Source organism: Trachurus trachurus (assembly GCF_905171665.1).
Source record: "Trachurus trachurus genome assembly, chromosome: 11".
Lineage (NCBI taxonomy): Eukaryota > Metazoa > Chordata > Actinopteri > Carangiformes > Carangidae > Trachurus > Trachurus trachurus.
The window spans coordinates 4,605,797-4,630,725 of record NC_139904.1 but is presented as its reverse complement, the minus strand read 5'-3'; the positions used below and the strand labels follow the sequence as shown (position 1 = coordinate 4,630,725).

The window sequence follows — 24,929 nt, the reverse complement described above, 5'->3', positions numbered from 1 at the left end:
ACGGAGAGCCGCGCGGGACAGACACGCCCACTTCCCTTCGCGAACAGGAAGTGGTGTTCAGAAAACAACAGTCAGCGCCTCCTCCTGCCTCCTCCTCCTCCGCCCACAACAATAAACCAGAACCCCGGATTCAACACTTTAATAAAAACCCGTGTCGGTGACTCTCGGTACCGGGCAGTGATACATAACTCCCGGGTGTTTTGTTGGGTGTTGACGCCGCCATGCTGTCAGACTCAGGTCAGTGTGAGCGCAGCTAACATGCTACATGCTAACGTGGCTCTGTTTAAAAGGCTCGTACATGTTTCTGACTGAACCCACCTGAGTAAAACATGTCGGTGTTTGGCTGCTTAGTTCAACACACACAATACACACACTGTTGTTGTGTATGAGCGGCCTCGGTTTATTTCTGAGCTCTCTCCCTCTCTCTCTCTCCCTCTGTGTATTGTAACGTAACGCTGTAGATTACTCGGGTAACGCCTCCGGGGCCCGCAGAGCCAGGAAGAGGAGCTCCGGGGAGTCACCGGGGGACGGACAGACCCTGCGCTCCTCCGGGAGGCAGATCAACGTCCGGGTGAAGCGCACCAACAACCCCCCACCTGGACAGGTACAGCTGCTGTGTGCACTACTGGTTCACTATGTGTTCACCCTTCATCAACCACATGGTTAGTTATATAGAGGTTGAACTAGATACTATCTATCTATCTATCTATCTATTGTTCTATCTATCTATCTATCTATCTATCTATCTATCTATCTATCTATCTATCTATTTATCTATCTATTGTTCTATCTATCTATCTATCTATCTATCTATCTATCTATCTATCTATCTATCGTTCTATCTATCGTTCTATCTATCTATCGTTCTATCATACTATCTATCTATCTATCTATCTATCTATCTACCTATTGTTCTGTCATTCTATCTATCTATCTATCTATCTATCTATCTATCTATCTATCTATCTATCTATCTATCTATCTATCTATCTACCGACCTATCTATCTATTGTTCTTTCTATCTATCTATCTATCTATCTATCTATCTATCTATCTATCTATCTATCTATCTATCTATCTATCTATCTATCTATCTATCTATCTACAGTATCTATCTAAATAGAACCATTTAAACGTATTTAAACCAATTCATTTATAATAGAACTGCAGCATCAAGACTTCATATTCAACTATTGAAACGATGATCATAATTTGACCCTGATGTTAACAGTACTTTTTAAGAAAAGATGGCAGAGCGTAATGTTTACCCCTCTGTATCTGTCACACTGTGTCTTTACAGTAAGCAGGTCGTCGGTGCTGCTGTTGAACTTTGATTTACGTAACTAAAGTTTAAGTTTAAAGCGACACTAAGGAACTTTTCAACCTTCATAAAATATTTTCATAACTTTTGTGATGATACATCGACTTACAACAAGTTGAATGACACCTCTGTCATGGCCTGAGGGGGTCTGTATCTCTTTCTCTGGCACTAAGCAGCTTTGAGGAGCATGGTAGGAACCCTGCTCTCACGCTAGTGTTCATGGGAAATGGAGTCTTCCTTCACTTTCACTTTTGCGAGTCACAACAAGGAGGGAACAGGCAAAACAGCACTATAGCAATGGATTATGTTTGTGTTTTCACTTTGAAATGATCCACTGGAAACAGAAACTTAGTTTTGATGTCTTTTGTTAATTTTAATGCAGGATATTTACAGGGCTTCACGCTAGTGTTCATGGGAAATGGAGTCTTCCTTCAGGCAAAACACTACCGCTTTGGTCCACAGGCGCCGCCAAACTCAACCAAAACTGAAAGTTCTTTAGTACTGCTTTAACTCCAGTGGTTGTTTTCACTTCCTCCTCCCTCAGAGCAAAAGGAAAGCGACAGACACGGAGGAGGAGGACGATCAGTCAGAGAAGAAGTACAGGAAGTGTGAGAAGGCTGGATGTTCTGCTACGTACCCCGTCTGCTTCGCCAGCGCGTCTGAAAGGTAACGAGTCGCCATCGTCTGACGCTGTGACAGGAACAAGGATTTAAACCGACTGACTCACTGACTGAACTGGACTCACCTGTCTCTTTCACAGGTGCGCTAAAAATGGCTACACATCCCGCTGGTACCACCTGTCCTGTGGAGAGCATTTCTGCAACGAGTGTTTCGATCACTACTACAGAAGGTAACGGGACAGTGAACGCACCATCAGATCTGTAGAAACACCCAGTTAAACAGATGTTTTAGTGTTTAACATCTCAGAAATTTGATTCTTATGCCAGGTTGCTCCAAAAGGAAATGTGCAGAGGAAATACAATTATACAAAGGAGGTAAAATACAAATTTGGAACAATGCGTAAGAATTGGACAGAAATATATCATAAAATATATCCTACATGGCTAAAAGGCAAGGAAAGGCTTCTTTATCAATATAGCACATTTCATACCAAGGGGCAACTCAATGTGCTTTACATAAAGACAAAACATTAAACAGTGAGAAATGGAAACAAAAAAAACTGCATAAAAACAAACAATTTTTTTTTAAATTAAAATAAAACCCAGAATATTAAAAATTGTATCACATTAAACATACAATTAAAAGCAAGACAAAAGAATTAAGAAATTACAAGAAAAAATGAAAGAATATCTATATCTATATCTATATAATAAGATAAAAACTAGATTAAAATAGAGCATAAAACAGTACTAGTGCAAAAGGAGCGACCTAAACATAATTTTAAAATGAGGTATAGTTGTATTATTGCACACGGGTGATGTATTTTATATCTAAAGATGGTTAAATTTGCATTTTCTATGATTAGATAAACACAATTGTTAGTGTTTATGTTCACCTACAGGAGGGGGGGGGGTCTCTTTCTGCTCACTCTGTTTATCCAGATACATTTGACTGTTACAGACTTTTTTTGTTTGATTTTTATTATTATTTCCAGTCACAAAGACGGATACGAGACCTTCGCCTCCTGGAAGAAGGTCTGGACCAGTAACGGGAAGAGTGAGCCCAGTCTGAAGGCCTTCATGGCCGACCAGCAGCTGCCCTTCTGGGTACGTTTTCCTGGTTTTCCTGGTTCTCCTGCTTCTCCATGTCATTAACATGGTAAAGTTAATGCGTGCGACCTTGTTCCTCCCAGGTTCAGTGCACCAGACCAGACTGCAGGAAGTGGCGCCAGCTGACCAAGGAGATCCAGCTGACGGCGGCTCTGGCTGCCACGTATCGCTGCGGGATGAAGTTCAACAACATCAAGGTCAAACAGGAAGTGGAGAAACACTGACTCCGCCCACTCACTCACTCACTGACTGACTAAAGTTTTTAATGTGATGATGATGTTATTCTTTTTCTTTTTTTAATCTCTTTAAAGCAGAAGTAAGTGATATATTTGTGTTAATATAAGTCTTAAATAGTTATATCTTCCGACAGCAATCACTTACATAGAGTGTTTGGTCTGAATCACGGGTCTGTCAGTCACTCTGCTCTGCTCTGAGCCGAGGAGAAAACATTTATCGTATCCTACAGTTTTTATCCAATGAGGAGAGAGAACGGCATGCAGGGCTGTGTGTGCAGCCAAGGGACGCCGTGAATGTGGTGACGTCGGGACGAGGACTGTTATGGTGCGTTCAAGGGAACTCGTTACTCCTGTTTTTCCGACCTGTGAAGTTGTACCAGTGTGATCTGGTACGAGTTCACGGGTCAGAAGTTACGAGTGGCCGTTATAGTGACTTTCACAGGTACAACAGGTCGGAAAAACACGAGTGGGTTGCCTGGAACGCTACAAAGTCGTAAGTTGTGACTTGAAGCTATAATTTACGATTTCAAAATCCTGCCTGGAACGCAGCATTAGCCAAAACGACCGGATCGCTTACTTCTGCTTTGACTGACTGAAAAGGCAAAACAAAAGACAAATACATAACACAACACTTCATAAACAGTCTCATTCATCTCTGCTGTCGTTTTCACCCAGATCTTCTTGGAGTCAGATTGAATAAGTTATTTGCTTTAGGACATGCAACTGTTTTACAATATTAACAAAAGAATCTGTAGTGGGGAGTGGGGACATTTTTCTGAAGCCAGTATTTTGTGATGGCTTTTTTAACTTAGACGCTCAGATGATAAATATCAGTTTCACTCAATCCATCCGGTGTATTTTCCAAGATAGAGAGTTGTGAATGATACTTTGGTCTTGAAACACAGAACGTGATGATGTTTTCTGACGTTCCACAGACTGAAGGTCCAGACCAGTGCTCCCAGCCCGAAGACCTGGTGAGTGACCAGCTGATCAATCAATCAATCGATGAATCAATCAATCAATCAATCAGATGTTTGGCTTCTGCAGGTCATGTATTCCATCTGCCGTCAGACTGTACACCACCAGTCTGACTCTGTAATAACCTGCTCTCTGGACTCTGATCATCCTGCACTTTGCACAATTTACACATCTTCAGTTTTCTCATTCCAATATTTAGGCTGTATTTACACTGTTGTTATTTATTTATTCATCTATTTATTTATTTATTTATGTCCAACACTTCTGTTTTTGTGTAAAAACTACACACCTTACTCCCATACCCCCCCCCTCCCAATCTGTGCAATAGTTTCTATAATTAATTTAGTTTATTTGATAGGGACAATGCAGGTTAACATAGTAACACTTCCACTCGTTACAAACACGTCAATGTGAATGATGTTCTGCATACAGAGATCATAGCTAATGATAGTTTCCAACCGGCTTTTAGTAGAAGAAAGAAGGTAAGAAAAAAGACATAAAAATTACATAACAATACAATAAAATGTACAATACATCTAAAATCATACCAAGTCTTTCTTCCATACACCTACCAACACTGCGTATATAGTCGTACTCGTAAATAACTGAATATATAATAGAAACAATTTGGCCATAACTCTACAGAATGTCTCTCTCTTTGTTTTTATATGTTTGTTTTATATCGTTTTATATTCCATATTGTTCTACTTTTTTACTCTGTATACCACAGCGCTACTGTAACAACCACATTTCCCATGTGTGGGATGAATAAACTGTTTTATGTCTTGATGATCCACAGTATCAGTAGTAACAGTAACTCACTTCCTGTTTGTCCCTCGTCCTCACAGCGCGTTGCCGAGGTGACGGACAGCTGGTGGCATTCGATGCTGATTCTACCGCCGCTGTTCAAAGACAGTCCGGCGGGTCCCTTCCTCACCACCTACTACCCCGACTGCGTGGGCATGAGTCCGTCGGGGTCGCTCAGCACCGTGTCTCTGTCGGAGCTGAGAGGAGATCACTGCCGAGCCGTGACGCCTCAGAGTAAGAGACCGCCGACCGCTGTCACCACACAGCTGGACAGATGATGACTCATAATAATAATAATACACTTTATTTATAGAGCATTTATCTAACGAAAGTACAAAGTGCTTTACAGAGAAAAACGAGGATAACAGTTAAAACTAGAAAAAGATAGCGTTTTCTGAAGGAAATGCATGTGAATGCTGAAAGCAGCTGAAGAAGGAAGCAAAAAGACGGAGAAAGGGGGTAGAAAGAAAGAAAGAAAAAAGACAGAGAGAGAGGGGTAGAAATAAAGAATTAATGAAAGAATGGAGTAAAAAGACAGAAAAAGGGTGTAGAAAGAAAGGAAGAAAGAAAAAGACAGAGAGAGGGGTAGAAAGAAAGAAAGAAAGAAAGGAGTAAAAAGACAGAGAAAGGTTGTAGAAAGAAAAAGACAGAGAGAGGGGTAGAAAGAAAGAAAGAAAGAAGGGAGTAAAAAGACAGAAAGGCGGTAGGTAGAAAGAAAGAAAGAAAAAGACAGAGAGGAGTAGAATGAAAGAAACAAGTAAAAAGACAGAGAAAGGGTGAAGAAAGAAAAAGACAGAGAGAGGGGTAAAAAAAAGAAAGAAAGAAAGAAAGAAAGCAGTAAAAAGACGTAGAAAGAAAGAAAGAAAAAGGGGGATAGATAGGTAGATAGATGGAGATAGAGAGGGGTAGAAAGAAAGAAAGGAGTAAAAAGACAGAGAAAGGGTGTAGAAAGACTGAAAGAAAAAGACAGAGAAAGAAAGAAAGAGGGGGATATATATGTAGAAAGAGGTAGATAGATGGAGATAGATAGGGTTAGAAAGAAAGAAAGAAAGAAAGAAAGAAAGAAAGAAAGAAAGAAAGAAAGAAAGGAGTAAAAAGACAGAGAAAGGGTGTAGAAAGACCGAAAGAAAAAGACAGAGAGAAAGAAAGAAAGAAAGAAAGAAAGAAAGAAAGAAAGAAAGAAAGAAAGAAAGAAATTCCCCTGCATGAGATAAACCTCTTGTTTTTACATATGTGTTTATTATTTTTACTGAGTTTGGTCCTAGTTGTAGTTCATTCATTCTAACATGGCGTCTCTCTGTCCCTCTCCCCGGTCAGTCCCAGGCCTGTGTCCCTACTTCCAGCCCTTCTACCAGCCCAACGAGTGTGGCAAGGCTCTGTGTGTCCGGCCCGACATGATGGAGCTGGACGAGCTCTACGAGTTCCCAGAGTTCTCCAGAGACCCCACCATGTACCTGGCCCTGAGGAACCTCATCCTGGCCTCCTGGCACAAGAACTGCAAGGTAGACTCAGGATTTCTACCTTAAAGGGATAGTTCAACATTTTTGTCAAATTGGCCCATTGCCATAATCCCTATAGTCAGTAGTCAGCAGTAGGTTCGTTACCTTTAATTGTCGGTGCAAAACCGCTGATGTGCGTTGCATTCAGGAACAATTTTTCATCAAGCAGTCTCTGTATTTCCCTCTAAAACAACTCTGTCTGGTAACGTTGTGTTATTATCTCATAGCGTGGTGAATGTGCAGGTCACAACTTGTCCACCAGAGCGTTTTGGAGTTGTTGGATTGTGTATTTGATGAGTTTGATGAGGGAAAGCCCGGAAATACCGTGTGCCATGCAGAGCTCACGTCTCTTCCCCCCGGATCTAAAAACAGCTTGCACTGACAATTACAGGTAATGAACCTACTCCTAAAACTATAGGGATTATGGTGATGGGAGAATTTGCCAAAATGTTGAAATATCCCTTTAAGAAGTTTGCAGCAGTCAAATATATGAATTACACACCAAAAACCTGTGAAAGAGTTCAACATTTTTGTCAAATTGGCCCATTGCCATAATCCCTATAGTCAGTAGTCAGCAGTAGGTTTGTTACCTTTAATTGTCGGTGCAAGCTATTTTTAGAACGGCGGAGCAGAGCCGTGAGCTGCTCAGAGCTACGCTACGGAGGCTCATTATGGGATTTCTTGGTTTCCCTCATCAAACTCATCAAATACACAATCCAACAACTCCACAACGCTCTGGTGGACAAGTTGTGACCTGCACATTCACCACGCTATGAGATAATAACACAACGTTACCAGACAGAGTTGTTTTAGAGGTAAATTCATGCAAAACCACTGATGTGCGCTGCCTTCAGGGACAGTTTTCCATCAAGCAGTCTCTGCATTTACCTCTAAAACAACACACCTGATAAAGTGTAGGACGTTATAGACACACATTAGTTTCAGTTCATCAACTGGTTGGAAAAAAGACTCCACACACTGCAGAGTGATACAGCGCATTGTGGAGGGATACTGAGTGAGTTGGTTAGTTCCTGATAAACTGGAGGTTGGGGGGGGGTCGAGACCAAGTAACTTGGCATTTTATAACACTTTTCCTGGTAATTAGTTACTTTTACAATGTAGTAACTCAGATACTAACTCAGTGGCTTCTGGTGTCCCAGCTCTCGTCTCTGCGGCACCGCCACACAAACGTAACGCGCCCCGTAACCCGTAATCTCTTGTTGGTGACAGATAAGACTACACAGATATACACATGGTAACATGGTAGATGATAAATAACCTTATCCACCGCTCCATGGATTGATTTCTCACCGGCTTCGTTGGTAACAAATGCACATGGAGGAGAGGAGGGTTAGAGAGACTTCATCTCTGTCTCCTCTCAGACCAAACCATGAGTCTTTATAACTCAGAGCTTTTTTCTTTTGATAAATTTGTACCACTTTTCTAAAAATGTTTAAATGTTTCTGGAGAAATTGGACCACTTTTTTCCAGACATTTCTCTACAATATTTCCAAAAATTCACGTCATTGGCCCTAATTTTAACGTACATCGACTAAAAAACGTTATTCAGTCTCAAAACAAACATATTTGTGTATTTCTGGTACACATGGTAACGTGGTAGATGATAAATAACCTTATCCACCGCTCCATGGATTGATTTCTCACTGGCTTCGTTGTTGGAAACAAATGCACATGGAGCAGAGGAGGGTTAGAGACACAGAGGAGGAGACACCAGACCTGGAGAGTTCAGGGTTAAAACACAGTGATGATGTCATTAAAGTGCAGAGTGTGTGTCCTGCAGGAGATCCTGACGTCTCAGAAGTGTGCGCTCCACATCATCGTGCGAGGGTTGGTGCGTGTGCGCTGCGTTCAGGAGATGGACCGCGTCCTCAACTTCATGACCAGGAAGGGTCTGATCAACACGGGCGTCCTGTCCGTCACTCAGCCGCTCCTCCCCGACAGAAACCGCTCTGTGAGTCCTCACCTTCATCTTCATCACCTTCATCATCTTCATCCTGCAGGGTTCCTACACAAGTATGGAAAGTATGGAAAAGTATGGAATTTGATTTGATACATTCCCAGGTCTGGAAAAGTATGGAAAATGGAAATTATTGTATGGAAATATATTTATCTTAATAGATAAATATCTGGGTTTGGTTTTATCTGAAGTTATCTGGGTTAATTATTTTTGTATGCGCTATTGTACCTATAGCTACAATCTCCTGGACATACATAATGGCATACACATTCAGAATAATGAAAACAAATGATTAATTGCATGACTTTTATTATATAATGCACAACTATTTACTCAAAAATCACAAATTATTTGAATTTTTTTACCGAGAAGTCTGGAAAAAGTATGGAATTTGGAAATTTCAAATATGTAGGAACCCTGTCATCCTCCTCCAGCTGCCTGATGTTCACAGTTCCTCCGTCATGTTGTTGATGTTTACAGAAGAACGTGATCGTGATCGGAGCCGGAGCTTCAGGACTCGCTGCTGCTCGACAGCTGCACAACTTCGGCACGCAGGTAAAAACTCACTACACTGATCCTGGTGAACCGGTCTCTGGTCTCTGGTCTCTGGTCTGGACCCTGGTCTCACTGTCCCTCTGTCCCTCTGGCGTCCAGGTGCTGGTGCTGGAGGCCCGGGACAGGATCGGAGGTCGGGTGTGGGACGACTCGTCTCTGGGCGTCACCGTGGGTCGTGGAGCGCAGATCGTCAACGGCTGCGTGAACAACCCCATCGCCCTGATGTGTCAGCAGGTCAGAGTCTCAGCGTCTTAGAGTCTCAGTGTCTCAGAGTCTCACGTCTCAAGCCGTTTTCCCACTAAAATTAGCGGGTCGACGCAGGTTTTTTAAACGCGGGTCGACCCGTCCTCGGCCGAGGCAGACGAGGCGTCTGGCCGACCTGCGGAGCACCAGGACCGCGGACGTCCGTCATACGGCCGCGGCAGACTGGCTGTCCTCCGCGGTCCTTGTGAACAACACGTCAGTTAAACAGACTGTCGCTTCTTTTTTTTTTTCAATCGTTTTTGATCCCAGTCTCGAATGAGAGCAGAGCTTTGTTTTGGTACGTGATATGAGACGCGCACTGCAAGCCGATCGGAGCCGAACCGATTAAAGGTGATTTTAACCCACGTCGCTTGCCGAGTCGTTTGGTCGACGTGGCTCGGTGCGCCTTTCCCACTGCCACCAAAAGCCGATTGGTTTTTGGCCAGAGGGAAAGGGGTATCAGAGTCTCAGAGTCTCAGAGTCTCATGTCTCAGAGTCTCCCCCACCGAGGGACAGGACGTGCCCTTGCTGCTTTTTGTCTGTGTTGAGTCTAAACACGTGACTGAAGCAGATTCCATCAGCGCTGCCTTCAGTTGTTTATTAATACATATGAAGAACTGGACGACTTATCTTCTAAACTAACAACAACATGCTGCCTGACTGTCTTCAGGAAATGTTCAATAAAAGACAAAACCATTACAACTTATTTAGAAAGACAAAAGTCAGAACCAACACTAAACTGAGATGTATGACGGTAATGGGCGTCAATCTATGGAACAATCTGGTGGCTCTGTCTATTTGCTGATAAAAGGAACTTGTAGATTACATAGTTTAACCTGATTTAGGGTAGGCAAAGCTTCAGTCTAAATGTCTATTGTTCACTTTCTTCATTTACTTATTATTTACTTTGATTTGCGTTTTTTCTGATTTGTTACTTTATTTCCAGACCTCGTCTCGCTGCTGTTTTTATGTTGAGATGTAATTTCTATTGTACAATGAGGATACATGTCAAGACCCAAATAAACTAAACTCAACTAAACTAAACTCTCTTATCTTGTGTGTGTGCTGCAGATGGGCATCAAGATGCACAAGCTGGGGGAGCGCTGCGACCTCTTCCAGGAGGGGGGGCAGGTCACCGACCCGGCCATCGACAAGCGCATGGACTTCCACTTCAACGCCATCCTGGACGTGGTGTCGGAGTGGAGGAAGGACAAGTCCCAGAGCCAGGACACGCCGCTGGGAGGTGACGGCTCAGCTGGTTTCACCGTTTAACCAGGCCTCAGTGTGTGTTATAGAGGTTATAGAGTTGATTTGTTTGTGTGTGAACAGAAAAGGTCCAGGAGGTGAAGAAGAACTTCCTGCAGGAGTCGGGGATCCAGTTCAGTGAGTTGGAGGAGAAAGTTCTTCAGTTCCACCTCAGTAACCTGGAGTACGCCTGTGGCAGCGCCCTGGACCAGGTGAGCAGGTCGCGCCGGGTCAAAGGTCACGTCAGGTCACGCTGCTGTAGCTGCCTGTCCATCACACGGTTTCACTGAAAACAAGTGATATTTCTGAAATCTAGAAAAAGTCCAGTTGCTGTTTGCATTGAACGTTGTTTTAGCAAATGAGCCATAACTCTGGTGAAGTCTAGTCTCGCGATATCCCATAATTCTCGGCCCGCGAAACTTCACTCTGCTGCTGTTATTGTTTTTAACAGAAGACAAAGCACTTGATAGCTCAAAGGCAAAGCCCTTGTGTATATGTTATATATTGTATTGTATTGTATTATATTGCATTATATTATATTATATCACATTATATTATATTATATTATATATCTGTAATTTCCCAGCTTGGGATCAATTAAGTATATCTATCTATCTATCTATCTATCTATCTATCTATCTATCTATCTATCTATCTATCTATCTATCTATCTATCTATCTATCTATCTATCTATCTAATGTTGTGTTATGTTATGTTATGTTATGTTATGTTATGTTATGTTATATTATATTATGTGTGGCTGTGGCGAAAGAGGATGTGAACGAGGATTTCACAGATGAACTATGGAAACAAAACTTCATGATGACCCAGGATATATTCAATCAGCTGTGATGTTCTTGAACTGAAATAAGTGTTTCCATAACGACTTTTATATCGATATGTCTGGAAAAAAAAACATCTCATGAGGGTGTAAAAATGTTTTAGCGACATTTGAGAGGTTTTTCGTTTCCATTAGCAGCATTTAATTGCAATATTTAGGTTTTACACCTTTCTAGGGGAAATGGGAACGCAGCTACTGACTCTGATTGGACGGTTCATGCAAACAGGAAGTCTAATAAACACTTTGAGTTCAGGTCAGTTTATTTGGGTTATTAAAGTGTTTTTATTTGTGTATTGTTTGTGTGTTTGTGTCCAGGTGTCGGCTCGGTCATGGGACCATAACGAGTTCTTTGCCCAGTTCTCAGGAGACCACACGCTGCTGACTCAGGGCTACGGCGCTCTGCTGCAGCGCCTGGCCGACGGCCTCGACGTCCGCACCAAGTGTCCGGTTCGTTTTAACCCTTTAGAAATAAAAACCTCCTGTTAGTTAGTTAGTTAGGTAACACTTTATAATAACTACACACTATTAAGCATTAGTTAAGCATGAAATACTGAATTCTTCATTCATGGATACTCATTAGTATGTAGTTTATAATACAGTTAGTGCTTATCAAAACATTTTTAACTGCGTTTATAAACTACATACTAATGAGTATCCATGAATGAAGAATTCAGTATTTCATGCTTAACTAATGCTTAAAGCAGAAGTAAGCAATATTTTTGTGTTAATATAAGTCTTAAATAGTTCTATCTTCCGACAGCAATCACTTACATAGAGTGTTTGGACCGAAACACGGGTCTCTCAGTCACTCTGCTCTGCTCTGAGCCGAGGAGAAAACATTTCTCGTATCCTACAAGTTTTATCCAATGAGGAGAGAGAACGGCATGAAGGGATGTGTGTGCAGCCAAGTGATGCACCTGAATGTGGTGACGTAGGGACGAGGACCAATAGATCCATGACGAGGGCGGGGGCTGCTAACTCCATCGGCTGACAAGACGTTATGGTGCGTTCAAGGCAACTCGTAACTTGTGTTTTTCTGACCTGTGAAGTCGTACCAGTTCGATCTGGTACAAGTTCACGGGTCGGAAGTTACGAGTGGCCGTTATAGTGACTTTCACAGGTAAAACAGGTCGGAAAAACACGAGTGGGTTGCCTGGAACGCTACAAAGTCGTAAGTTGTGACTTGAAGCTGTAATTTATGGTTTCAAAAGCCTGCCTGGAACACAGCATTAGCCAAAACGACCGGATCGCTTACTTCTGCTTTAATAGTGTGTACTTATTATAAAGTGTTACCGTTAGTTTCAGTTTATTTCGGACAAAGAAATAGAAATAATACAGTAATGGACAGACATAACAAATAAATACTTTACAAAGACAACACATGAAAAAATGAAAATAATTGATTTTTTTTTTTTTTTTTCCATATCTGAAGAGAAGTGGGAAGAAGTAAAAGTCATTTACTCCCTGTTCATAAATTAGCTATCAAGCTTCCTTGTCATTATAATCTGTACAATAAGTTCATTTATAAGTTGTGAAACATGAGGTTTATGGTTTTGTTCTGTCGACTCCAGGTTCAGGCCATCGACTACTCAGGAGACGTGGTCAGAGTGACGTCGTCCAGCGGCGCCCAGTGGACGGCGCAGAAGGTCAGACATCGGGACAGATGTTCATGTTGTTACAGATGTTGTCGCCTCCTGGTGGTCGTTAATACCACCTCTGACCTTTGACCTTTATCCACTAAAGTCTAATAATCAGTTAGTTCAGTCTCTGTTCGGTCAGTCATCACTATTACAACAACATTCAACACTACAGACACGGTCAACAAGGCGCTAATACTCATATTTATACCGGTCCTACGTTGAGCAAATGAAGCAAATGAAGCTTCCCTTCAGCATTATTACAAGACTGGAAAAACAAACAAACATAAAAAGTAAAACTAAACCGGAAAAAAGCAACAACCAACAAATTAAACAGTTATTATATATAGGAGAAGAAAAGAAATCATTAAATAAAAGAGAAAAGTAAAAAAAAAAAAAGGGGGGGGGGGGGGGGGGACACATTAAATCATTAACAACTGCCCTACATACCATTTTTTTTTTATGAATCACACATGTGTAAATCCATGTTAGTGTCGTTCCATAGTTTAACTCCAACAACAGATGTAGTTCGTCTCCTCTTTGTCTCTTTTCTAGCTTCTTGTAAAACAAATTTACAAACATCTTGCAAATCATATCTGGATTAATGTGTTGAGAAAAACCTTTGTACACAGACAGGAAGTAACTTTAATTTTGTTCTATACATTATTTACATTATTTTATAATAAATCAAGTCATTAAAGGTGTTCAGAAAAGAAAGTTGAATTTGAGTCCACTGTGGGTCTTAACATTAGTGTAATAACTCATCTATCAGACGATTTTTTTTTGTTTTGTTTTTTGATAAAATTTGTCTTTGATTTATTATCCCAGCCTATTTTGAATTCTGTTGTATCTAGTGGTCTATAGTCTTTATCACAAACTAAACCTGTTAGTACATTAAAAGTGTCACTGATGTAAATGGTTACAGCTTGAAGTTGTGGTGAGGTATTAAAAAATATTGAGAAGGTCTTGAAAAAGTCTTAAAAAGGTATTAAAATTAACTTCAAGATTCCTGTATAAACCCTGAGAAAACAAACCAACCAACCCTCTTCTTGTCTCTTGTCTCTGACCTCTGACCTCAGGTCCTGGTCACGGTGCCGCTGACGCTGCTCCAGAAGAACCAGATCCAGTTCACCCCCCCTCTCCCTGACAGGAAGCTGAAGGCCGTCCACAGTCTGGGCGTCGGCATCATCGAGAAGGTGACGGACGCTCAGCAACTCGCTACGACGCTACTGGAGCACTGGAAAAGAGAGTAACGACACGCATTGATCCAATGGAAGCGCCTCCTGATGGCAGGATATGGGTATTGCAAAAGCGCCCAAGAACTGACATCTCTGCATTGTTGGTGAATGAGCATTAGTGTGGTATTTTCAATAATTTAAGGACATTTATAGATCACCCACGTTAATAGCATCATTGAGGACCCTTTACAGATAAACATTAACACATAGGCGAGTAAAAAAAAACACAGTAGTCTACATTAATGTTTCAATCTACATTTTGTAATAAACAAATTATAAGTATAATCTGATATGACCAAGACACCTAAAAACAAAAACACGGCCATTTTCATCAATTTACAAGCAAGTGGGCAACACACATACATTGGAGTGAATGGGTTTTCTGGGCGCTTTTGCAATACCCACATCCTGCCACTCGGGGCGCAAAAGCCTTACCACGGGAGTCAATGGTGGTGTCGTTACTCTCTTTTCCAGTGCTCTAGACGCTACAACGCTCTGACGCTCTGAGCTCAGGGTTCAGGTGGTAACGTCTGTGTGTGTGTGTGTGTGTGTGTGTGTGTGTGTGTGTGTGTGTGTGTGTCTGTATGTGTGTCTGTGTGTGTGTGTGTGCAGATCGCTCTCCAGTTCCCCTACAGGTTCTGGGACAGTAAGATCCAGGGGGCGGACTACTTCGGCCACATCCCACCGAGTCCGGACAAGAGAGGCCTGTTCAGTGTCTTCTACGACATGGAGCCGCAGGTTCGATTCCCTCCTGTCCTCGCCACTCAGAGTGAAGAAGAAACAAACACAGAAACATAAATCAGTCCAACAGTAACAGCCTAAAACTATAGGGATTATGGTGATGGGACAATTTGCCAAAATGTTGAAATATCCCTTTAAAAAGTTTGCAGCAGTCAGACATATGAATTACACACTAAAGAAACTGTGAAAGAACACAGAATCAATAAAAAGCAGTGATCCAAACCAACTGCACATAATTTTTTATACATTTTCAGGTTGTTCATGGTGTTTTGTGAACGGATAGTTCATGAAATGTAAACATCTTAATATTGTACCTGTTCTTTTTTGGACTAAAACAAAGAGAACAATTTATAGTTTTCATTATTTATAGGTTTAGATGCTGGTGTTGATGTATAATTAATTCAAATATCATGATAAGGAGAGTTTGAAGGTGATCCGTGACTAAATCTGACGTTAATTCCCATCTACTGATTACCTTGTTTTAACCAATCAATGACAGGCCTCCTGAGGTGTGTGTATATTAACCTACACCTGAAATACACAGCATCATAAAATATGCATGCACTTAAAGGGATAGTTCAACATTTTGGCAAATTGGCCCATTGCCATAATCCCTATAGTCATAGCAGTAGGTTCGTTACCTTTATTTGTCGGTGTAAGCTATTTTTAGAACGGAGGAGCGGAGCGGCAGGCTGTTCAGAGCTACACTATGGAGGCTAATGGAATTTCTTGGTTTCCCTCATCAAACTCATCAAATACAAAATCCCAAAACTCCAAAACGCTTTCGTGGACAAGTTGTGACCTGCACAATCACCACGCTATGAAATAATAATAGAACATTACGAGACAGAGTTGTTTTAGAGGTAAATTCATGCAAAACCGCTGATGCGCGTTGCGTTCAGGGACAGTTTTTCAGCAAGCAGACTCTGTATTTACCTCGAAAACGGCTCCGTTTCGTAACGTTCCATTATTATCTCATAGCGTGGTGATTGTGCAGGTCACAACTTGTCCACGAAAGCGTTTTGGAGTTTTGGGATTTTGTATTTGATGAGTTTGATGAGGGAAACCAAGAAATTCCATTAGCCTCCATAGTGTAGCTCTGAACAGCCTGCCGCTCCGCTCCTCCGTTCTAAAAATAGCTTACACCGACAAATAAAGGTAACGAACCTACTGCTATGACTATAGCGATTATGGCAATGGGCCAATTTGCCAAAATGTTGAACTATCCCTTTAAACTTTTATATGAAATAACAGGGTATCCACGGGGTCTTAAAAAGTCTAAAATTTGAAAATCTAAATTTTAGGCCTTAAAATGTCTTAAATTTGTTGAATTATTGTGTTCAAGTCTTAAATAATTTTATAGACAGGTCTTAAATTTTCTTATGCCCACCATGGGCGAGCATTTCACTCGCATTTGCCCCTAAAAAAAAAATACATGTGTGAACCGGGAAGAGCACAACCTGCGATTGGTCAAAAACTACAAATCCCACAATTCTCTGGCCTCAGCAATAACAGTAGTTGTGTAAGTAAGGGAGAGTGGAGCTGTAGGTGAAAAGAGGAAACAACGCCACGTCTGGTCCTGTTCTATGTTGTTCGTTCACACCGTCACCGTTTATTCGTTACGTCCGCGGTGTAAAAGGCCGTAACGCAAAGACGCGATTAGGCGCGAGACGCGATTAGGCGCGCGACGTGGTATACGCGTTTTTTTTTTTTTTGCGACGCTACACGCGATTCTTTTGGGGCGACGGGACCTTCGCGTCTTCGTCCTTTTCATCGTGTTTGGCGGGAAGACCCGCAAGGGGCTTCCCGCCAAACACGAGGAACGCTTTTTTTTCGCTCGAGTTGTGACACGCGACCAAACGCGAGATACGCGATTTAACGCTCTTTTTGACTCGTGTCAAAAAAAAATTCACCAGCCCGCCAACAACTTTTTTTTTTTTTTTCAAAGGAGGTTCAACTGGACTTAGTTATTTGTCTAGGAAGACGTTTCACCTTCATCCAAGAGGCTTCATCAGTTCATGTAGCATCTGACCAGGCTGGGACTGGTCCAACTATCTGGTGTGGAGACTCAGTATAAGTCCAGTTGCTTTCGATTTAACCTCCTTTGAAATACTATGACCTGGACAAATGAGAATATGCACAGGCCTACAACAACATTTCTGCTCTCACCAACCATGGTTGAGGTCACAACGCTGCTGTAGCTGCTCTGGAAGTCCGAGACACTGAGGCCAAACGCCGCCGTCGCTTCTTGTCCATGACGGCGAGTTCCGGGCTGATGAGCTACAGAGACTGAGCAGCGCGTCGCTGTGTCGGACTGTTTGTTTGGATTTAATGAAGAAGCTGCACAGTGTCAGGTGAGCAGAAGCTGCCCCCCCCCCCCTCACCGTGGAGCCGCTGCTGTCTCACAGCCGCCACCGACCCCTAGAATAAAACACCACCGACCCCTAGCGTGACGCACAGTATACTGTTATGAGACACATTGCATCCCAACTGTCTTTTTTTTAGAGGATTTTATTTATTTATTTTTTTTACCAAGAATGCGCCCAAAAAAAATCATGATCCAGGGGCCAAAATTCGATTTTTTTTTTATCATAATTCTCATTATTCTCCTGATGTCGGTTTAATGTAAACAGATTGCGCTGATATGCGAGAGTAATGTGACAGCGGGGCAGTGCTGCAGCTGCTGTGCTGTGATGGACCTGATCAGACTGGTGGTGGTCCACAGTGAATCAGTCCCAGATCCTCCACCGTCAGCAGATCCCCCGAAAGCCCCCGCAAATAATACATCGACAAGAAGTTAAGTGGCAAGTTGCACCTTTTCGTCGGCTTATTATTTGCGGATTTTTTTTATAGCCTATATAACGTCACTGCAACATGCGGCTCTCAGTGCTTGTCGGTGTTGTGTCTATAAATTGTGAAATAACTTTTCCTCGATTGAAATACGAGACGTGGCTGGAATAGAGCCAGTCAACAGTAACATGTGCATTTGTTTGGGTTGCTGCAGATGTGCACATCAGCAGAGAGAGAGAGAGAGAGAGAGAGAGAGAGAGAGAGAGAGAGAGAGAGTTGTCTCGAAAAAAACAGTAAAGGAGAACTTGGACAAGTGACTGAAAAGACGCGTGGTGCGTAATGGGGACACCAGGCAGCTGGAGCGGACCGCGGTCACGGTGCGGCCGCTCTGCTGCTGCTCACCTCAGTGTGTGCTACACATAACAGCCGCTTCAAGGAGACTAGCGGACTTTTTTTTTTTTTAATTAATAGCCTCTTCATTCATCTTGGGCGGGGGGCGGTGCGCCGTCTTATAATGTTACAGAAAACCCTGCATTATGTTTTTTACAACTCGTGTTCCTACACTATAGAGACAACTTGCTGTTGGCTCTATATTTCAAGAAACTTGTTTTCTGTTTAAAAGGCACAATTCACCCATCTTTTAACCGGGTAGTTACGTCTCCAGTCTGTCGAGCGGGCGAGCGCACAGCTGATGTGCTTCCAGTCCAACAGACGCACGGATTCAGTGTGGACAGAGAGCGTCAGATGTGACGCGATTGTCGGACGCTCGCTCGCGTCGCATCCAGTTAGGACACGGTGTGAGCAGCCACATCCACTGCGCTCTGGATCAGCTGATCGGTGCTCAGGTGACGTTAGATCTTCACTTTTTTAAACTCATACAAAGTGCAGCCAAACAGCAGGCTGAAGAGAGAGGACCAGCAGCAGCAGCAGCAGCTCTGACAGCTCCTCTGTGGCGCTGCAGAGTCAGACAGGCTGCAGGTCAGCTGGCGTGAGAGCAGAGTGCCGTCTTTTTTTCTTTTCTTTTTTTTTTAGCAGCCCTTGTTACAGGTGATGTTACATGTGCATGTGCATGAGAACTGATTTTGAATCGAAGAGACACCCAAATATTCACATCCTTCAGTCCAGGCTTTTGAAAAGAGAGTAGCCTATAAAATCAGCTTCATGTAGCAGTTTACTTTAAAATGGTTCGAATATATTGCTGCTGAATAAATCTGAAACATGTGATGTGCATTTTTTGGGGGGAAATATGGCTTCTGATATAATAGTCTGTAGACATCATCATCATTCAACTTTTTCACATGGTCTGGTGTTAATAAAGCAAACTAAAAATCGCAAAAAGAAAATCAAGAATCGGTTGAATCGAAAATCGATTTTGAATCGAATCGTGACCCTTAAAGTCGGAATCGAATCGAATCGTGAGCCACCCAAAGATTCACATCCCTAGTACAGAGACCTGCCACAGTGTCATGGTGCATTAATATAAACTTCAACCTCAGAGCTGTCTGTCCTCAGACTGTCCTGACTGTCCCTGAACATCACTATTAATCATTTTACTTGGGATCAACTTGTGCTGTTTGTGGCCCCGGAACTAAAACAAGTTTGAGACCGCTGATCTAGACAAATCATGGTTAAAGAGATATAAAGATATATAAAATCATCTGTGTCTACCTAAATAAATATATAGATGTGATGTGTTGACGTGTCCATGTGTCGTCAGGGGAAACAGGCCGTCCTCATGTCCGTCGTCACTGGAGACGCCGTCCCTGTGGTCAGGGACATGGAGGACAAGGAGGTGGTGGACGAGTGCATGAAGGTCCTCAGGGAGCTGTTCAAGGAGCAGGTGACGATCACACACACACACACAAATACAAGTTAAAGGATAATTTCCGTTTTTTACAACCTGGACCTTATTTCTAGCATAAAATACAATCATTTTACTCACCCAGAAACTTTGGTGTCATTTGGAGTTGTTTTGACGAAATTAGCCCCAGTGGAGCGGCGCGTATATCCGTATAATGCGAGAACACGGGACACGCAATGCAGCCTCTAAATATCACATTATCCGCCGCAAAACTCGTTCATTTCGCCAATATTTTGTTATGATACACTAGTGATATTCCCCTCCGAGCCCGTGGTGGCATGTTAACAACATGCTGCGCCTGTAGGTTGACTACTAACTGAGCCGGGCAGCGGTCGGAGATGACATCATCCAGGTCAGAGGTCAGTAGGTCAACCTACAGGCGCAGCATGTTGATAACATGCCACCACGGGCTCGGAGGGGAATATCACTAGTGTATCATAACAAAATATTGGCGAAATTAACGAGTTTTGCGGCGGATAATGTGTTATTTAGAGGCTGCATTGGGTGCCCCGTGCTCTCGCATTATACGGATATACGCGCCGCTCCACTGGGGCTAATTTTGTCAAAACAACTCCAAATGACACCAAAGTTTCTGGGTGAGTAAAATGATTGTATTTTATGCTAGAAATAAGGTCCAGGTTGTAAAAAACGGAAATTATCCTTTAACAGTGATAGATTGATTGGTGAATTATCGGTGATTGATTGATTGATTATCTGATCGCTGACAGGACGTCCCTGAGCCGGTGAACTTCTTCGTGACTCGTTGGAGCAGAGACGCCTGGTCCCAGATGTCCTACAGCTTCGTGAAGACGGGCGGCAGCGGCGAGGCCTACGACATCCTGGCCGAGGACGTTCAGGGGAAGCTGTTCTTCGCCGGGGAGGTAACGACAGAGACCGATGATGATAATAATAAACTCTATTTATATACAGGGTTCTAAGGGATCCTTAAAAAGTCTTAAAAGGCATTTAATTCATTAATCTAAAAACAAGGCCTTAATTGGCATTAAAATGTCTTAAATTAATTTTTCAAAAGTCTTAAAAATGTTAACACATGGTAAGTGGTATTTTATGGTTGTAATTAGTCTCAAATCTCAAAATAGTTGGTAACATTCTGACATAGAGAAGTTTTAGTGGCGGCCGTCAACGCTAAATTTCTCACCGCCACCAGCTCCTGAGTCAGTGTTTTTTTTTTTTTTCGGACTTTTTATGCATTTATTTTGAAAGGACAGCTGGAAAGAGACACAATCCAATGTTCATGTAGCAGTCACTTTACCTTGGATCACATAGGAAAGTGGGTAAAATTGTCCCTAACCCTATGTAATTGATGTGGGGTTTTTCTTTTCTTTTTCTGCATTTGTGTTTATTATGAAGTCAGTCTTAAATTTAATTTCAAGTGGCTTTAAAAAAGTCTTAAAAAGTCTTAAATTTAACTTGGCTTAAGCTGTAGGAACCCTGTATATAACACCTTTCAAAACAAATGTTACAAAGTGCTGCACAACTAATAAAACTGAGATTTAGAACGTGATGATGAGATGTTCAGTGTTCTGGTAAAGTTTGACTCTCAGCTAGTGGAGAGGTCAGTGTAGTAAAAAATTGAATAAATGTGAATAAATTATATTTAACTGTAAATCACAGTATGATTCAGAGCAGGAGTTTAAAGAAATGCAGCGTTGATGAGCCGATCTACAAAGGTCTAAAAAAACTAAACAAATGTGCATCATTGATACATTTTTAATAAGATAAAGGTCATAATATGTTTGCAATCACATAATAATAAGGACATTGTCAGACATTTTTAATAAAAACAAGAATAATACAAACAATTCAAGTTTATACCGCTGATGCGTTACTTTCATCCAGACTGATGGATCAAAAGTAACAAAACACAACTTCTGCTCAGAGTCAAATTATAGTGAAGTCGTTCCACATTTGTACAAAATAACACCTGGTATTGATAGAACCAGTTTCTGTCTGTTATATTATCTTTTAAAAATGTTTGTCTGTTTGTTCGTTCATTCAGAGTGAAGTTCTGTACAGAGCCTTGGAGCCAAACCATCTAAATGAAAAGCTGTGTTTTTAATGTTACAAATGATAAATTAATGTGTTTCCTGTTGTGCTCATGATGGTCTGTTGTCTGTTACCAGGCGACCAACAGACACTTCCCTCAGACGGTGACAGGCGCCTACCTCAGCGGGGTCCGAGAGGCCAGCAAGATGGCCGCCATGTAGCGAGTCGGTCCTGGAGAACTGAACCGAACTGAACTGAACTGAACTGAACTGAACCGAACTGAACCGAACCGAACCACACCAGCACCGACCCACGGACCGGTATCACTCTGACCGACTCACTGACTAGTTACGGTTACTCCACTCAGCGTGACGCCTCATCAAACTGTGTTTAACACACACACACACAGGAAGTTAAAGTGTGTTTTATTTATATCAACAATCAGCTGCAAAAAGAAACTTAACAGTGAAGAATGAATGAACCCTAAACAGCTCCGCTCTGCTGCTGCTGGAGATCGGGACGACGACGACGACGATGATGATGATGATGTTATTATATGAGTTTCAGTTGTTAGCACTTCTGTTATAAAACGGTCCGAAGTCTCCAGGAAGCGTTGCTCAACTCTGATCATGAGTGAAACAATAAGATGAATGAATTCATGAATCTCCAGGGATCAAGTTCAAAGAGATTAAATCATAATTAATGAGGATATTTAAAGGGATAGTTCAACATTTTGTCAAACTGGTCCATTGCCATAATCCCTATAGTCATAGCAGTAGGTTCGTTACCTTTAATTGTCGGTGCAAGCTATTTTTAGAACGGCGGAGCAGAGCCGTGAGCCGCGAGGTAAATTCATGCAAAACCCACTGATGCACGTTGCCTTCAGGGACAGTTTTTCATCAAGCGGTCTCTGTATTTCCCTCTAAAACAACTCTGTCTGGTAACGTTGTGTTATTATCTCATAGCGTGGTGAATGTGCAGGTCACAACTTGTCCACCAGAGCGTTGTGGAGTTGTTGGATTGTGTATTTGATGAGTTTGATGAGGGAAACCAAGAAATCCCATAATGAGCCTCCATAGCGTAGCTCTGAGCAGCTCACGGCTCTGCTCAGCCGTTCTAAAAACAGCTTGCACCGACAATTAAAGGTAACGAACCTACTGCTATGGCTATAGAGATTATGGCAATGGGCCAATTTGACACAAATGTTGAACTATCCCTTTAAAGAGTCTTCTCTGGGAGCTGCGGTGGTGATGATGATGATGATGATGTGATGACTCAGTGTCGTGTTACATGTGATTAATGTGTTGGTACCAGTGGAGGAGAGAGGTGGGATATTTACTGTTAGTCTGTCTGCTATAGCACTTTGATTTAAAACCAGTAGTTAGTTAGTTAGTTAGTTAGTTAGTTAGTTAGTTAGTTAGTTAGTTAGTGTGACTGACCGGTCGGAGAAAACACCACACTGTCCCTTTTACTCACTCAGGGATTCGATCAGGATTACATCACCTACCACAAAGTGACAGAGGAAAATCATGTGATCGGACAGTTTTAAAAACAAAACAAACCAAAGGAGGAAAAAAAACCTCCATCTTTCTCTTGTATTGATCCCTGAACAGTGATCAGCTCTGATCGGAGGGTAACAACAGCACAACGACGTCCTCACCGTCTTCGATTATTAACGTCGACTACTAACGATAACGTGTTTTCATGTGTCGACTCATATCTGTGTGTGAATAATCGGTGCATCTAGATGATCATGTCCTGTTTGTCTCTACATTACAGTGCTCCACTATTTATCTTGTATGTGTAAAAAAAATAAAAATAAACTGAGCTGTCGACTGCCACCATTGATCAGCTGATCAGTTTCACCTGTGGATCAATATCTGGCTCCTTGTTTTGTCTTCATCAGGTCAGGAAGTCAAATTATTTACAGATCAAGTTTGATATCAGTATTTGTTTTACACTGTTATTTTTTTTTATATATTTGGCTTTTCATTCAGTTTTTTTTTTTTTTTTTTTTCTTCTACATTTTCCCTTAAAATTGCAGCCCCCACTCTTTGGAACTCCCTCCTTTCTGAAATCGGCCACACCTCAACCCTGGACTCTTTCAAATCAGCCCTCAAGACTCTCTTTTTTCTCCCGTGGCCTTTCCAAAGTAGTCATTTAGTTCTCTCCTTTATTTATTTGTATTCTAATTTCACTTAATTAATTAATTAATTTTTCATTTGTAAAGCGACCTTGGGTTTCTTGAAAGGCACTATTTAAATTGAAGTTATTATTATTATGAAACTTAAAGCATCAAACACTTACAATTGAGGAAACATTTTTATTTTTACTTTATTCATTATTCATTATTTTGTGATGTATTTCTTTTGTTTTGGGTGAAACTGGGTATTAAAAAAATGAAAATGTCACTAACAATCTCTTTTAGTTTAGTTTCAGGGTTTTTTTTTTTTTTTTTTTTTTTTAGAAACTTTATTACGGTAAGTCAGCATGGTGCAATACAATTCAATACACCAACAGAACAGAACATCGCCAGGGGGTTTCAATCATAGACTGTAAAAAGAAGGTTTCAATACAGACAATACAATGCAGAGACAAGCTTTCATACAAAAACATTGTAAAGTATACATAAATTCAAAGTTTTTAAAGCTTTCATGTTGATGGATTTTTTTAATAGACTTAAAGCAGAAGTGAGTGATATATTTGTGTTAATATAAGTCTTAAATAGTTATATCTTCCGACAGCAATCACTTACATAGAGTGTTTGGACTGAAACACGGGTCTCTCAGTCCCTCTGCTCTGCTCTGAGCAGAAGAGAAAACATTTATCGTATCCTACAGTTTTTATCCAATGAGGAGAGAGAACGGCATGCAGGGCTGTGTGTGCAGCCAAGGAACGCCGTGAATGTGGTGACGTAGCGACGAGGACTGTTATGGTGCGTTCAAGGAAACTCGTATTTTTCCGACCGTGAAGTCGTACCAGTTCGATCTGGTACGAGTTCACCGGTCGGAAGTTACGAGTGGCCGTTATAGTGACTTTCACCGGTAAAACAGGTCGGAAAAACACGAGTGGGTTGCCTGGAACGCTACAAAGTCGTAAGTTGTGACTTGAAGCTGTAATTTACGATTTCAAAAGCCTGCCTGGAACGCAGCATTAGCGAAAACGACCGGATCACTCACTTCTGCTTTAATGTATTGTTTGGCTTCATTTTCAAAGATAAG

General features: G+C 41.7%; 1 protein-coding gene and 1 long non-coding RNA gene across 2 annotated transcripts; both read left to right on the top strand.

The window, feature by feature from the left end:
- Window positions 1-84: 84 nt before the first annotated feature.
- On the top strand, window positions 85-22,402 carry kdm1b (lysine demethylase 1B). The gene is made up of 21 exons (XM_083982753.1): window positions 85-237; window positions 462-604; window positions 1,866-1,987; window positions 2,082-2,171; window positions 2,937-3,048; window positions 3,135-3,248; window positions 4,223-4,261; window positions 5,114-5,306; window positions 6,390-6,574; window positions 8,373-8,543; window positions 9,030-9,104; window positions 9,204-9,338; window positions 10,419-10,590; window positions 10,677-10,804; window positions 11,750-11,881; window positions 13,006-13,080; window positions 14,151-14,267; window positions 14,922-15,047; window positions 19,558-19,680; window positions 20,430-20,582; window positions 21,846-22,402. The coding sequence occupies exons 1-21, from the start codon at window positions 222-224 to the stop codon at window positions 21,927-21,929; spliced, it is 2,505 nt and encodes an 834-aa protein (XP_083838879.1). The 5' UTR covers window positions 85-221; the 3' UTR covers window positions 21,930-22,402.
- A 511-nt stretch (window positions 22,403-22,913) lies between these two features.
- Window positions 22,914-23,275, top strand: LOC310994205. Its single transcript, XR_014595783.1, has 2 exons — window positions 22,914-23,085; window positions 23,118-23,275. It is a non-coding gene; the product is annotated as an uncharacterized lncRNA (long non-coding RNA).
- Window positions 23,276-24,929: the final 1,654 nt, after the last annotated feature.